General features: G+C 38.4%; 1 protein-coding gene across 1 annotated transcript in view; it reads left to right on the top strand.

Moving 5' to 3' along the window:
• LOC149275560 (synaptotagmin-C-like) overlaps positions 1 to 5,619 on the top strand; it is a 28,066-nt gene extending 22,447 nt beyond the window's left edge. Inside the window, exons 4-7 of the mRNA XM_089504597.1 lie at positions 145 to 265; positions 2,516 to 2,687; positions 4,257 to 4,386; positions 5,533 to 5,619. Coding sequence (XP_089360723.1) covers positions 145 to 265; positions 2,516 to 2,687; positions 4,257 to 4,386; positions 5,533 to 5,619 — 510 coding nt within the window. The remainder of the gene's footprint in view (positions 1 to 144; positions 266 to 2,515; positions 2,688 to 4,256; positions 4,387 to 5,532) is intronic.
• Positions 5,620 to 16,126: the final 10,507 nt, after the last annotated feature.

Raw genomic sequence — 16,126 nt, 5'->3', positions numbered from 1 at the left:
TCATTTGCATACAGAGATGCATGGTGATGTCATCAAGTTACGGAAAAGAATACTTGTTTGCGAAGGTTTAAGGAAATATAATGACTTCTATATTTCTATATATTTATAAATATTTATATGAATATTTTGTTTTTGCATTTTAAGGAGAAAGCTGATTTGGGTGAAATTAACTTCTCGCTCTGTTACCTCCCGACCGCCGGCCGTCTCACTGTTACAATTATAAAAGCGACCAACTTAAAGGCTATGGATTTAACCGGTTTCTCAGGTAAGATTATTCCGTGCTTTAAAATAACTTTTTTTTCTTTTTCTTGTAAAAATGTCCTTGAAATCCAATAATTGAAATGCGGAGGAAGAGTTTTTGCTCACCGTTTGGCGAGACCGGCAGTTAAAAAATTCATTAACACCAATTGATTTTGGGCTGAAACGTTCTCTTTTCTCACGGCCGGTCAGTATATTTTGTAGAAAGTGTCTCGTCGCTAATGGAGACTTAAATTATTTCATTAGTTACAATTTTTTTTTTTCGAAAAAGGAAAGATTTTTTTATCTATTGGAATAAATTGCAATATTTTAAATGACCCAAAAAAGGACAATTGAGTTTCAGCCTAATGTGGCTAAAAATGTGGCTGGGTGGCAAGAGAGCTATTTATGTAACACAGTGTTGGGGGTGTGGTTAGAGGAGGGAATGGGTGGGTCATGGGCAAGTGTGGGTGGGTCCAGGGGCGTGGCCACCCACCTTACCTGACCCGACGAGCAGCCTGGCTACAAAATGCCACAAGGTGGCCACGTGGAGGCTGAGAAGGAGAGCTGTGCCCAAAAATCAGGACTGTTGGATGCTATGCTGTTGTAACCGAAAGAGCTGATTAGTGAATACAGCCAGAAACCTAATGTGCTTTACACAATGCGATTAACCACTCATTCATTCTAAAGCCGCAGTTGATGATCCCATGATTAATTAGGCAATACGGCACAGAGGGGAGTAAAAAAACAAAGATATATAGCGACGAAGTCCCTACAGAATACAACAAACAAAAATAAACAAATCAATAGAGACCATGAGTATGTGACGGGAAATATTGTATATAAATCAGAAGAGGTATAAGAATGATGTTAAATATCCGGGAAATAGCTCAATATATCGAGGGGCAATTAATATTATCCTACATTTAATCAAATAAAAAATATTGGACATTATTCTTACGCAGCCAGGTCTGAAATGCATACGGAGGGTTAATTTTAAATTGATTAAAATTGTAATTTTTCAAATTGAACAAAGAAAAATGCACAAAAGCATGTATTGGTCCTTAAAAAATAAGTATTAGTTTATAAATACAGCCAGTGTAGTTCAGCGGTTTGTTAACTATTGTAGTGAGATCTTATGTTGTTAACAATGAATTATAAGTGGGCAAATCTGGTGAGTTTTACAATCACAAATGGAGGAGTCGGCCATTTGTCATTTTTTTCCCATACTCACTGTTTAGTGGATAATATATATATATTCTGGACCTGTGCATTTGGATTCGATGGAATTGCAAATTTTATTAGCAAATTTTAATAAATTCTGCAATTTGTACGAAGCCACAAAACAAAGCCAGACCCCTACAAATGGGATGAAAACAAAGCAAAAAGGTCTGAAATACGTGGGCCCACATTCCCTCACACTCTCTCACTCTCTCATTCTAGTAAACTCTCCCTCTCATGCTTTCTAAATGTTTCTTTGCCAACCATTTCTGCTTCATCTTCTATATCTTCTATTTTCTCTTGTATCTGCAATCTTTTATCTTCGTCCGCATCTCGGCAGACGTAACCTGGCGAGAATTTACTCCAAAATGGCGGTACTTGCGTTGACACCCTCTCCGATCTTCCATTCGAGGGAGAGGACGTCACCAAAAAGCACCATCGTTTTGTCGTAACTTGAACTCACGTCAATATGGCGGGGCGTCCGTTGATGTCTTCTCACCGATGCTGCAGTCAGGGGAAAGCACATCGCTGAAAACACCATCATTTTGCCCTAACTTGAACTCTCTTGCACTTTCAGTGACGTCCTCTCCCCTGATATATATATATCTTATATAGATAGATTATACTTTCGATCAATTCATTGATCTGCTCCAAAAGGGACAGCAGAAACTTGATCTTTGCATTGTGAAGGAACAGAAGCTTGACTCAGGATATTAGCTATACTTATCCCTGCTAAATATTTCATGCCCTAATCAGGTTTCAAAGCAGGCTTGGGTATTTCAGTTCCTCGGCTATTGCATAGGTCTGATCGTGAATATAGTAAGGATTAATTACTTACGCCTTGTTATAGATCAGGGTATTATTTCTGTTCCTTCAGTTTAAGATCGGATCTCAGTGATAAATTAAAAGGATACATGTGTTACCGTTAACCATCTAGCGGTTATTCCACAAGAATTTATTTAAATGAACGGTTATCGGTTTCCTTCGGTCCAGAAGTAACTTTGTGATCTTTCAGCGCCCTGCCGCTCACTCGCTAATTGCTTAATCTCGATTACAGATCCGTACGTGAAAGCCTCTCTCATCTGCGAGGGACGGAGGCTGAAAAAACGGAAAACGTCGATAAAGAAGAACACGTTAAACCCGACGTATAACGAGGCGCTCGTGTTTGACATTCCCAATGAGAATATGGACCATGTCAGCCTCACAATCGCAGTAATGGACTATGATTGGTAAGACACCGAGGACCTGCGTGCGTTCGCAAACAGATCAATAAAATTTATTTTTAATTGCTAAAAGAGTGCATAGGATGACTTACCTGTACAGGTGCAAGAGCGTCTCATGCATTCACATTTATGTCATTTATTGACTGCTGGCCTTAAAGTGTCATTTTTCCAACCCAAACCGGCTCTGGCACAACGCCAGTATATTTTCAAGTGTCCCGTATGTCCGGTTGAGGGTTGCATCGCTGCTTAGTAAATATGAATCCCAGGAAGGTCTCCAATATTCACGTTCTTCTACCTACTAATATAAAATAATTGTTGCATCCACTATAAGAGGCCACGGCTCTGATCTGATGGAGCGCCGAGGCTTATTGTCTCATCTTTCACTTCTCAAATAATTAATGTCGATGCTAAAGTGTCATTAAGCAGCAGGGATAGACAGACTTTGACACTCCAGCTGCTGCCAGGGCCCGGAGCGTCGCGTTTGTGGAAGGGGCTCCGTAGGAGGCCGGGGAGGTCGGTGTAATTGGAGATGATTTTAGTTAACGGGTAAGCAGAACATAAATTTTAAAGCGACATTTAAAAAAAAATGAATAAAATAAAACACTAAATACTACCCTTTACAAAATTTAAACAAACATTTAAACATCTCATTGGACCAGCACAGAAAAAGCTGTAAAGTTCCATAAGATTTTATGACCTCAGGGACCAGTTTAAGTTTGATGGAATTAGTAGAGGATCACCTCTGTCTGCCTCACCCGTCTAAAAAAAACTGTAGCTTGATATAATTTTATGGCTTTTAGCTGAGGTTTTAGCCAATATTTCTTTTGGCTGCAATTGTGGCACAGCCATGTTCCTCACATACATTCATATATGTACAAATTAGACATGTGAAACAGGCCGAAAAACAAGGCTGCCATTTTGCCTTAAGGTGAGCATATATACATATTATCCCTCACATTTATATTTAGACGCAATGTTTAGTACTCATATGCAGTGCTGTATTTATCTTGAGCGCTGTCCTAGGCCTAACCCAGGTCAGCGCCAACCACCCTTTCTCCATGCCGCCCTGCTTACTGCTGAGCACCAGGATATGACATCATATCCCAGCGCCCCATCTTTTAAGAACATGCAGGGCTGGTCGGAAGTAAATTATGGAGGTCTGTGCCTCTCCTTGGGGTTAATGGTATAGTTGAGGAGATCAGGGGTCTCCTTTTTAACCGGCCCATTCAGCAGTGTGGCTGCATGGAGCCTTATCACCCATTAGGGCAATTGGCTCTCTGTTATGCTATAGAGGGGCTGCTGCGTCTCTGCCGTCCTACGACTTGGGAAAACAATAAGTAATTATATTATGAAATCTAACATCTTTATAATATCAAAGCCGGTTGACTTCAGTTTGATACTTTGGTTACTAGTGAACAGGATAATGATAGCTTTTCTTGATAGGATCTCTATGAATGTAATAATTATCATAATTACGTGGCTTGGTTTGCATTCATGGCCAAATAATTAACTTATATCCGAAAACGGCAGGTATAAAACGACATAACAGCCTTTTTTGTAATTTTTCTTGCACAGTATAGGACATAACGAGGTTATTGGAATGTGTCGGGTGGGCAGCGATGCAGATATGCCTGGCAGAGAGCACTGGAACGAGATGTTGGCAAACCCTCGGAAGCCCATAGAACACTGGCATCAGCTGGTGGAGGTAAATACTAAATATTCATAACTTTTTTGGCTTCCAGTAATCATTAAGGGGGGATTATCACAAAAAAAAGGTTCTAAAGAGGGACTGTGTTTCCTAAGCAGGGACACTTGGGAGGAGGGTTGCCACCTTTTGCCAAGCCATTTCCAGTACGCTATGTGAGAGCATAGCGGTGTGACTGGGGTGTGATCAGGAGTGCGGCCATAGGTGTGGTTTCACTGGTGACAGCTGAAACATTTGATTTAGTAGAGATGAAAAGATAAGAAAAAAGATAGGAGAGACGAGAGAAAAAGGGTTGAGGAGAGAAAAGAGGATGGAGATAAAGAGATGTGAGAGAAGGGAGAGGAGAAACAAAAAGAAAGGGGAGAGAAGAGAGAAATGAAAGGAGAAAAATAGAAAGAAAATAGAAAGAATAAACTTAGAGAGTAGAAATGAGAGGTGGATGAAGGAAGAAAAAAAGAGGAAAGAGAAAACAGGGCGAGGAGGGCGAAAAGAGAGAAAGGATATCAGGGAAAGGATAGAGATGTGAGAGAAGGGAGAGAGGAGAAACAAAAAGAAAGGGGAGAGAAGAGAGAAATGAGAGGAGAAAAATAGAAAGAAAATAGAAAGAATAAACTTAAAGAGAGTAGAAATGAGAGGTGGATTAAGGAAGAAAAAAAAGAGGAAAGAGAAAACAGGGCGAGGAGGGCGAAAAGAGAGAAAGGATATCAGGGAAAGGATAGAGATGGGAGAGAGGCAAGAGAGAGAGAAAGCTCTTTGGAGAGAAGAGAAAAAAGAAAAGGAGAAAAAAAGAGGGAAGAGAGTAGCAGATAAGAGAACCACAACGTGGAAAGATGAATCACATGGTCACTAGCACAGCATTTTTTTAGGGACATAAATTTTGGAACTGTCTAGCTGAAACCTGGACAGGTGGCAACCCTACTTTGGAGGTGTACTCTTTACACACACAGATTTTTCATATGAATTTTGACTTGTTAGACATTTACAAAGGACTCCGCTTAATGTGTCTTAGGAGCAGGTAAAAACTATCTGTTTTTTTATGAACGTTTTCAGAAAACTCTATTTTTTTAACAGCTGCCAATACCATAACTGACACGCTTCTCCCAGTTTCGTAGGATTAAATAAATTGCCTCTTATTGATCCGTGCAGGAGAAGGCTCTTAGCAGTTTTGTGACAAAATCACCCCCTCCTCGAGAGAAGCCAAGTATAATTGTGGACAATACGCATTCTGACTAGTGGCGCCTACTACTTAAGAAGTGAAAACCAGATCAAAAGGACTGTAAGTATTTCCAAATAATTGGGTGCCCCCCTCTTAAAGTAGCTGTTCCCCTAAAACACACATTAATTGCAGTCCCCAGTATGTTAAATAAATCAACTTCCGTTATTTTATTCTTTTATTTAAAGATTTAAGCACATAAAAAGCAGAGAAACTCTTCAGGTTCTATGGCAACAACCTATCAGTGCCTGCTTGTTTTATCACATGATAATTAAGTGTTCCTAGCAAAAATGATGAATGAGACATTGTTTTACCAGATTCAATAATTATTTCTCAGAAGGCTTTCTGTATTTGATAATTTGAGAATTATGTGTTTAATGCTGCATTTAGGTATAAAAGTGCTAAGTTTAGCAGAGTAGGTAGAAACACAAAATTCTAAATATTTTGAAGGTTGTTTATATCAAAAGGACATAAAAAAAGAAAGAGGAGCCACTCCATTGGGATATGGGATACAAAACACGTTCCTAATTTACTTTTTCGAGAAAAATCATGAAATAATCGGCCGCCTACTGAGGAACATTTTTTTCTCATTTTCCTTAATTAGTTTTCATATTTAATTTCTTTCCCACAAGCAGTCATGCTGATTATAATTTACGGTACAGTAAAATTTCATGTTAACATCGGGATAAATCCACGAAGACAACTAAATTCTTAGAACTGCAACTGTACATCCAGAGAGATGACAGATCAAACGATGGATAGATGGATAGATAGATAGATAGATAGATAGATAGATAGATGGATAGATAGATAGATAGATAGATAGATAGATAGATAGATAGATAGATGGATAGATAATCTAGTGGTTGGTTCTTCTTCATATCAAGTAACTTTAAGTCCCATCTGGTCCCAGTGACCAATGGCTCCAACTATGACATCATAGCTCATAGCCTTCAATCTTTTGAGGACCACAAAAGGCTCATAAGAAGACCAAAAATGGTGGCCTCATGCTGTAGAAACTCTAGGTACTGAGGACTTGACTTTACATTTCTTGAAAGAAAATACCTTATACAACTTGTAAGGCTGAGCCGTGATCGTGGCTTCCATGAAAGCTCAGTGATTTATAAGAACTTTCTATAATCTCGATAATATGTTAATTCCTTTAGCCCGTGGAACAGAATCCCGCTCAGGCAATTTTACTACCTGGTAAAAATATCATTAAGAACAGATAGTTTGCAAAAAAAGAAGCAATTACTGAAACAGGAGGCGCACATCTGTCTACCATGACACCTCTGTTGGTAATCACATATATCCTTAACGTGGTTGAGATTAACTAGCCGGTGTTTAATATTAGAGTCTAAATGTTTCCATTAATCCTTCCACATTTCGACGTTGTAGCCTATAAGCTATCGCTCTGGATAAAACGTATCTTAAAGCACTACCAATTGTCTTATAAATGAGCGGTAATTTGTGATTACAGGATTTATTCATGTTTCAGACCCGTGAGTGTTCTTAGACTTCTTTTCCTTATATTGTTGGCCTTCGGGGACCACCTTGGGGATTACTTTCATTTCTTCAGCTCCACCAAACCCTTGTATCAGAAATATATGACATACAGCCCTCCACGACAAGCCAAAGACATTCGATCATGGTACTCATAAGTTCTATCAAGATTCAGGTCAATATGAAGCATGGTTCAGATGTTCTTCAAGATGACCAACAGGGCTTTCGTTGACCACCACCCCCCATACCAGAATACCCAATTCCTCAGACTTCTACTGGTTTATTAACCAGACTTGGTTAGGTCTTCCTTTTTTCCGTTTTCCTTTTCCATCATGGTTACTATGCACCACTTCTTTTTTTTATCATTTTAAATTGCCAGCTTCCTCAATGGAAAAATTTCAGTGTTGTAATTAAATTCATTGGTTTGTGGCAAAACCACACAATTAACCCATTACTATAATTAAATAGTCAAATTATTCAGAAGGTCTTTTATTGAACGTGGTGAGAGTGAGCACTATCTAAACAGTAAGTAAATGAGTCTGTAGCTCCATCGGATTGCTTAAATATCCATAATGTTTTCCATCGTTAACAATGTTTCTTTTTTTCTTTTCTTTCAAATTTTTCCCTAATGTACCGATGCTTTCAAAAATCTCTTCGGTGCTTTATTAATGGGCCTGTCTGTTGACTCTAATGAGCGCTGCTAATTAGGAATTCTGCTCGCAATTGCTTTGATTAGTTCTCATGTATGAATAAACATTGCTACATTTACAACCAGGCTCATAATTGATGCATAACTTGCAAAACGTAGCATTTCATACACTGTTTTTTTGCAAGAGCGCAGACATGGTCAATCTGTCAGTCTCTTGTTATCATTGGCTGAGATTTGTCAGAGTTGTTGTTTGTTAATCACGTCAGATTTGATGTTTGAGAATCCAGATGTTTGGTATTCCCTTTAGGCAACAGTAGTTTTCCTTGTAGCGAATCCTGATCTTTTTTATGATTCTTAAGATAGGGGTGCCATGTAAGAGACAGATATCATTCAGACAACCTCCGGGCCAGACCATTAAACATGAACACATCCAGATTTAGTTTGCAGGTGCCCTAAACTAAAATATCGCCTTGTTTCACCCATGTCCATCCAATCATTCTTGGATCAAAAAAAAATAAAATCACATTATGACTTCTATTTTCAATTGAACTTCCCTTCAATTGAACTCCACTTCTAGAACTGAAATGTCTTATGAATTGGACATGAACATGGGCCATTCCTGTGCTCCTTTAGTGTGTTCTCCACGTAGCCCCTTCGCCTGTATGCATCTTGAAAGGTACTAAATATCGCCCATTAAGAGTAGGGTTTGTGACCATTTTGTAATTTGGATGATCCAATACCCCTTCCTTTGAAGCTCCATCTGGGGAGACACATTGTAACAGAAAGGGCCTTTACGATACAAGGGTTGTACTAATTGAAACAATATCACATCCTCTGAATCTGTTAACATTATCATGGATGAGCAAACTCATCAATAGAAGGGGGTAACAATTCAGGGCTTAATTGCTCCCATGTTGATGGTTTAATTGTAATACCTGACCTGGGTTCAAGTCCCTGTAGGTTTTTTTGTTTTGTTATTATAGCCATACATCTGCTCTACATGCATTGAGCTCTTTTACCAGCATTACATACAGATGTGTGGTTTACCATTTCAATTTGCAAGTGATCTAGCTAGCTGGAGGCTCATTGTTTTCCTATACAGCTGTGTCTCGATTTGATGTATAATTTAGCTCCATAGCAGGCAGACCTGATTTCCAAGAATTACTTATCCTGTATATGTTAGATGATATATATTGATTCTAAAGGAAACATAGGAAAAGAATCACATGGAAGGAGTAAATCTCCACGTGTCTAGACAGCAGGATAGATAAGAGAGAAGTGGGTACGATGGAAATGTTTAAATACATAAAGGGTTCAACCAAAGGACAAGAGGGGTGTACAATTTAAAGAAAATAATACATATAGCCATATGAGCTAGGAGAAAAATGAGTCTTTGGTGAAACAGGGGACCTTTTTTGGGGGCCAACATAGAAAAATGTTTTTTTCAGGACTTAGGAAGTCTCTTCTGAAGAAGGTCCCAAAAGCTCAAGTACATCTTTCTTCACTGTTGGTTCATTGAAAGGTATCAGCTTCGACTAAAGATGAATTGAAATGCTACTGGTCATACCATAGAACTATATTTAAGGATCATCTGGGGAAAACCCATTTTAACCATTGGCTTTGTTGTTCCAGTACGTTGGAACATATGTGTCCTATGTATATGTAAGCAGCTATGTTATCTACTGTTGTAAAGTATGACCTTCTATAATTTCACATAAACCTTGTATGTGATTGGCACTTAAAGATACCTGGCAGACACTAGAGGGCAACGGCCCACCAGACAAATTCTACCTGATGGCCAGTCTGGGTCTAATGGGCCACAGACCATCAGACCAGACTGACCATGTCAATGAGAACCAATGTTCTGGTATTTATGATTATAATAGGAATACTGCATTATGTCACATCTTACGCTTGTCCTACACATTTTCCCATACAATTCTCTGTTTGTTTTTATTTTTTTCAGGTCTCCGTGTCAGGTGCTTCTATTTCCTCTTCATTACATTTTTTGTTTGCGGGGAGGCGGCTCCTCAGACTTAGAAGAGAAAAAGGCTCCAAACACGCAGCAGATAACAGCAGAATCATTTTGATTTTCCTTAAAGCCATAAAGTACTCATTATACATTATTAGATGAAGGTCACCAAGGCACGGTGAACTCTAAAAGTCCTTCTGGCAAACGATAATGCAGAGATCTGAATTATCGATAAACCATTTCAATCTCCAGCGACACAATGAACACTGCATGGGTGATGAAGATGAAGAGTTCGCAGAACAGAGTTAATTCATTAGATAAAACAACTACTGATTAGCCTAACAAGGAACCTGCATCTGAGTTATTTGCATGTCAAAGGAAAGCCTCTACTCCCAGCGTAATAAATCCATGAGCAGGGAACTCAGTGCTTGGCTTCTGAAGAAATGCCACCATGACATCACCCCTTGTTTCCACATTGGTTGGGTTACAAAGAACAACTCTTTTGGTCAGCGTTCTGTGTTCTAATGGCCAAGTATCAATGGTGGTAGATGGAAGACTCTGCATCTTCTGTAACCGGAGAAGGTCCACGAAGACTGTTGTTGACCAACACACCTCACTAGCTGGCATTGATGATGTTTTGGGGGAAGGTAGATGTTTTCAGAAGACTTTGTACAAGAGCTTGTGGCAATAGATCACTGGACAGCAAGTGAACTTGTAAACCGCAAGCTTCTCGAATTGCGATGAAGGCACTTTTCCGTTGACTGTCTTTCTATTGATACATGTAATAATGTACATTATGTGTGTGTGCGACTGATAAAAATGTCAAGTTGATTGATATTCGATGGTTTCCTCATTCCTGTTTGGAAAAAAAAGGTAGCTGCAACAGTATTATAAAGTTGGGCAAGATTTACGACTATGATCACTTTTTTTGTGTTTATAGTGATGATCGTAACCATGTGGAAGAGTTTGTCTTCCAGCCTCTCATTGAGCCTGGCTTTGTATTCTCTTTTCTAATGCAAAGACGAGATAGAATAGATAGGGTGCAAAAATGTTGAATCAATGTGCCTGTAATCCATAAATTTACATGAAATTTTATCTTTTCGGTTACAAACACTAGATTGAGCATCCTTAAGAGCAAGGATTATCACAAGCGGTTCAAGTATTCTGATAAGGTCAGGTTCTTTGACTTTATCGATTGTCTTTTCAAAACCTATTTAGGGTCCCCAAGAATATCCATCCCAAATCAAGGAATAAAGTCTTGTTGAGATCATTTAGAGAAAGGTCAAAGACAGAGATGATCAGGTTTCACATACACCTGTAGAATTAACCCCCTTTTGGAGGGGTCAACCACCATGAGCCAACATATCCGCGGTCATGCAATACTTAATTTCCGTTACGTTATTTCACAATGAACATCTTATTTTTGATCATTTTTAGAGATTTTATTTTTTTAGATTATTTCTATTAATTTGGGGAGTGTTATTGGACAAATTACTAAATTTTTTTCTAAGCTACCATCAATTAGTTTGTTTTCTCTGTTTTATTAAACGCTTCATACTATTTCCTGAACACCTTCATGACTTGTTACATTGTGTTGATATTGGATATTTTGGCGGTTACATTGATGTCACATTACTCTTTTGGGGGGTCTTCCTGGAAGTTGTGGTCAATAAAGCTAGTCCATGCGCATAGGGTTCTAGCTACATAGAGTCATGTAACATTATCATTAGTTCCGCTAAAGTTGTGGCCCTTTGTTAAGAAAAGGCGTCTGATCCCAACACTTCCCTGCCCTTTAATTGGATCTGCTGAGATTTGCATGGACCTCATAGCATGCGCAAAATTTAAAAAAAAAAAATGCAATTAAGGGGGACAAAAACATTCATTTGAACACCCATTTGTCTGTCTTTCTGTTTTAAAAAAAATGAAATGATAGAAAATAAAGTTGACTCATGCTAAATGAAACATTTAAAAAAAAAAGTGAACCAAATGCACGCGTGTAATTTGTTGGAAAAAAAAAATCATTTGTCTGTTTATAGTGTGTGAGAAAATGTTCATTTCCGAGCAGTCTCTGACTGTAAAGCCATACAAAAAAAAAAGTCTAAAATCCAAAAAAAGTAATAAAAAATGTGAAATAAATACGAGAAAGTATGTTTTTTTTTTATGTAATAATGTTCTGAATTCTAATACACATTTTATTATTTAAGAAAAAAAATATTTTTTTATTGTTAAAACTATATATAGTTATATATAAAGAGGGAGAGAAATTCAAATTGATAATTAAAATAATAATATAAAGTATAAATATGGACAAAAAATAGGCTTTCTTGCAGTTATGATATAAAAGGTGAGTAATATGTTTTTTCCATAATTTACGGCACTAAAAGACGGGTTCATATTATACACAAACGTACGTCTTAATTAGACATGCATATCACACACAAAAGCATATCATACGTGAGATTTCATAGTATGTCTAATTTTAGAAGGACATACTCAGAACTGTTTGTGGTATCAATGAGCATTGCGTCTCTGCACAGTTGAAAACCATGGAGAAACGGTTAAAAAATATCTGTGTGTATTAATATAATTCAAAACGCACTTACATATGGTGGAGATTGTACGTGGAGTTGGAACAGATTGGAACATGGAAGAGAAGACAGCAGGTGACACCTGTAGACATCAAAGTGGTTAAAACCATTCTCAAGGTAGAATTTACTATTTTATGGCTAGTTTTATTGGGTAATTTAGTAACAGGCTGGAATGAGGAATCGGATAAACTGGTTAAATCCAACTTAGTCTTCAAGGCCTTTTCTAATGGAGAACATTGGTATATTTGGGACAATGATCTAGCCTGTCTGCTCTCGTTGGCCTGTAGCTATTTTTAAACGTTAACATTTGAATCAGTCATCATGGACTACTTTCAGCCTTTTTTAGCCAGAGGAATTGAGAATTTGTTGACTCAAATGTATTGTAATTGTTTTTTTGCATCTCAGGTAGAAGAGCATTGATTTCCAGCGTGAAGACATCGGGATCTTAGCTCGTCTATTAGCTAAAATATACAGACCTTTCAGGATCTTTATCTGGACTATCAACCTAGCATCCACCTAAAAGAATTATGTCCTACCCTGACCCATGAGAAAGCTGGTAAAATAGAATCCCCTCATAAATGATTTTTTTAGGTAACTATGTAGCTCGTAGATTAATCGTACAACATAATGTGCAAATTATAAACATTGAAATAATAAGTCATTTGAATGATGTTCATTGGCAAGTATTTTAGAGATCTATTAGAACCACTATCACAACCAGATACTCCTTTGGAGCAGAAGAATCGATATGCAAGATTAATGAATGCATTATAGCTTATCAAAGAAACATAGAATCTGCAGATAAGACCCATTTGGCCCGTTTCTCCTGCTGTAAAGACTCTAACCTCAAATCAGTGGTTGGTCTCGTCTTAGATTCAGGAGCCGTATGTCTATCCCATGCATGTTTAAATCCCCTCGCTGTATTAATCTCTACCGCTAACTGTGTTGGGTTGGATTTATCTATATAAGTGAGAACATTGACCATGGAGTTCCACCACCACCACCAATGGATCTGCCACTATATAGCGGTCGGGTGAGAAGAAGGCATGGATTAGTCTACTTTCAGGTCATATTAACCGTGTTTCAGAGACTGATGCAAGGAATATGTTACCAATTTTGTGGAAGGAAAAAATACAGATCAGTGATGTATGTCTATAAAAACTCATGAGTAATGTGGTGGAAAAAAAAATGAAATGAAACTCTGTTATATGTTTAAGTGAAACCCCTCGGGATGTGCATAAAATCCCCATTAGATACATCAGCTCAAATCATTCTTAAGGACTTAATATGTTGCGATATTCCGGTTTTCTTTGTAGAGTCGAATACCGTTCTACGAAATTATCCCGTCTTCATTTGCGTCTTTGAGACCGTAATATATGTGCATTGTGTATGTTTGCGCAGAGGAAAATAACCTCACGTATCTGTATTCTAACAACTGCCATTAAACCTCATCTCCTAGACTCCCCCCTCTCTCGGTCGGAGACGGGGGTAGCTTTCAATCTCTTATTTTCTTACGCAAATATTCAGAATGGATTTTAAATATTAATATTTTGTGTCTGTGTCCTGAAGGAAGGGAGCTGGCGCTCTGTAGCTGGGCTGAAAATAAACATGAGAGGATGAATTCAATTTAATCTGTATTAGTCATGCACTGTGAGTTCAGTGCCTGGTTATATGGAGCTATGTGATAAAACCGGAAAGAAAGAAACCTCAAAGAACCTCATAATAGAATGTCCGCCATCCTTTATGACAGTAGCCAATTTATTAGGTAAACCTATCTCATATCTCACAGTTGTGTCTTTTTAGGATGGACAGTCCCTCCCTGCGTCCCTCTTTCCTCCCTTGACTCCCCTCTTTTCTAGTAGCTCTGAATGTATCATAGTGTTCGACAGCCCCAATATTGTGTATAGAAATAGCAGGAGACGGTCACCAAGTCCTTGGTTAAAGGCCGTCCATTAGCCCCCCTACCAAAACAAAATTGACCCCCTTTGGCCATTTAAAATGTTGTATGGCATGCTATCTACTTCTTAGCTGACAGCAGAGGAACCCGACATGGTCTTCTGCTGCCTTAGTCCCTCCATGTCAAGATTTCATGGTTTGTACGTTCAGAGATGCTCTTTTGCTCACAACTGTTGTAAAGAGTGATTGTTTGAGTCATTCTGTCAGCTTAAATTAGTCTATTCATTCTCCTCTGACTTTTCTCATTAACAATGTGCTAATGGTCGATGAGACAAATCACCCTTTAGTGACTCAATCTAAGACAATGGCTCCCAAGTCCATCTATTAGGTTCCGCACCTTGAACTTCATCTTGGTTTTCAGAATATACTCTCTAGAATATCTTACTTTTGTTTATCCCTTTACGTCTACATTTCTAACATTGTCCATAATATTCACGTTGTGTTCGCTTAGAGTAGCACTGACTGTTAGCTCTTTGTAAATTAATTATTGGAGCAGTATCCTCTTCCATAACACAACTGTGAAGTACGTAGAGTTCCATCACCCAAGACACTTAGACAAGGATATCAATAAAACCTTTTCTGGTTTGCGACCAAACTAAAATGATCGCATCTATGTTTGTGAGAAGAACCTCTATTGACGCAAGTATTCTTACTAATTTAATTATTCATCATACAGGGCCAGCTCAGACCATCTTACGTTTGAAATCTGCCAGGGCTGCTCCTTCGTAATGCATGATGAGGCCTTTGAGATGAAACTATAGTGAATAAACCCCATTTACTCTGTCTATGAATTCTGTGCTATACATTCAACTGATGCACAGTTGCAGAGATGTATCTAGGCTTGACCCAGGGCAGTGTCCTAGCAGACCCCCTACCAATGGCCGCCATGTTCTATGCTGAGCGTCAGGATATGATGTAATATCCAGCATTTTAAGGATGCGCATGTTTGAGATGGAGGCTAGGCACAGCCCTCTATGGCCAGATACAAGGGAGATCCCAACCAGCCCATGGAGCAGTTGTCCATTTGGTAGCCTGATCATCCAGTAGGGTAATCTGCAAAGGGGCTACCACCCTATGCCTAGTCGGCCTTGGGCAGAATAAACCGCTTGCCGGGTACAGGAGTTTGTGAGGAATTGTTAAAACTACAGGATCTGTGAATCCATAACACGTCTTTATAACAGTCACTGTCAGCGTATCTTTATTCCTTAGAGTGACTGAAGACTTGGGGCTATATTGTTCTACAAAATATAAAACACAGATCCTTGAACCTATATTATTGAGAATATGACAGACGAGAAGCTATTTTTTTTTAAGGAAAAGAGAAAATGAAAAGCTTTTTATTGTCGCCGTGCCATTTAATATATTATTCAGCAGTTTGGGGAATTCTTAAAACAAAGGAGAACACCACACAATGTTTTATTTGCCATTATTATAAAGCATTCTGTATATGGGCCAGTCATACTAATGGGCCACACCCATATATTTGCATATATTCGCGTGTGGTCGGAAATCTTAAAAAGTGAATTATACAAAGATTAGTAAAATTCTTATAATTGGGTGCACATTTAGTTGATGATCACATCTGACAAAATAACAGGTTTTTTAACCCAATAAGATACATGTTTTATATTTTTTTGTAATTGGCCTTCCAATTTCTTTCTGGTACAAAAAATATTTATTGTATTGGATTTTCACCTCCTCCATGGTCCGACGATTCTTACAATTGATTGGCTGCTTGTACCAGCCAATTAGCGGCAGTAAAACACTCCCAATGAAGTCAATGGCGGCGCTTTCTACCCATGCGCACACGGGTCTGGATAATCTACCAAGCTAGTTCTTGGGTTGACTTGCGGTGAGTC

Source organism: Sceloporus occidentalis, unplaced genomic scaffold, assembly GCF_023333645.1.
Source record: "Sceloporus occidentalis isolate IW3139 unplaced genomic scaffold, rSceOcc1.0.p SCAF_280, whole genome shotgun sequence".
In the NCBI taxonomy this organism is placed as follows: Eukaryota; Metazoa; Chordata; class Lepidosauria; order Squamata; family Phrynosomatidae; genus Sceloporus; species Sceloporus occidentalis.
This window is presented reverse-complemented; position numbering and strand designations above follow the sequence as displayed.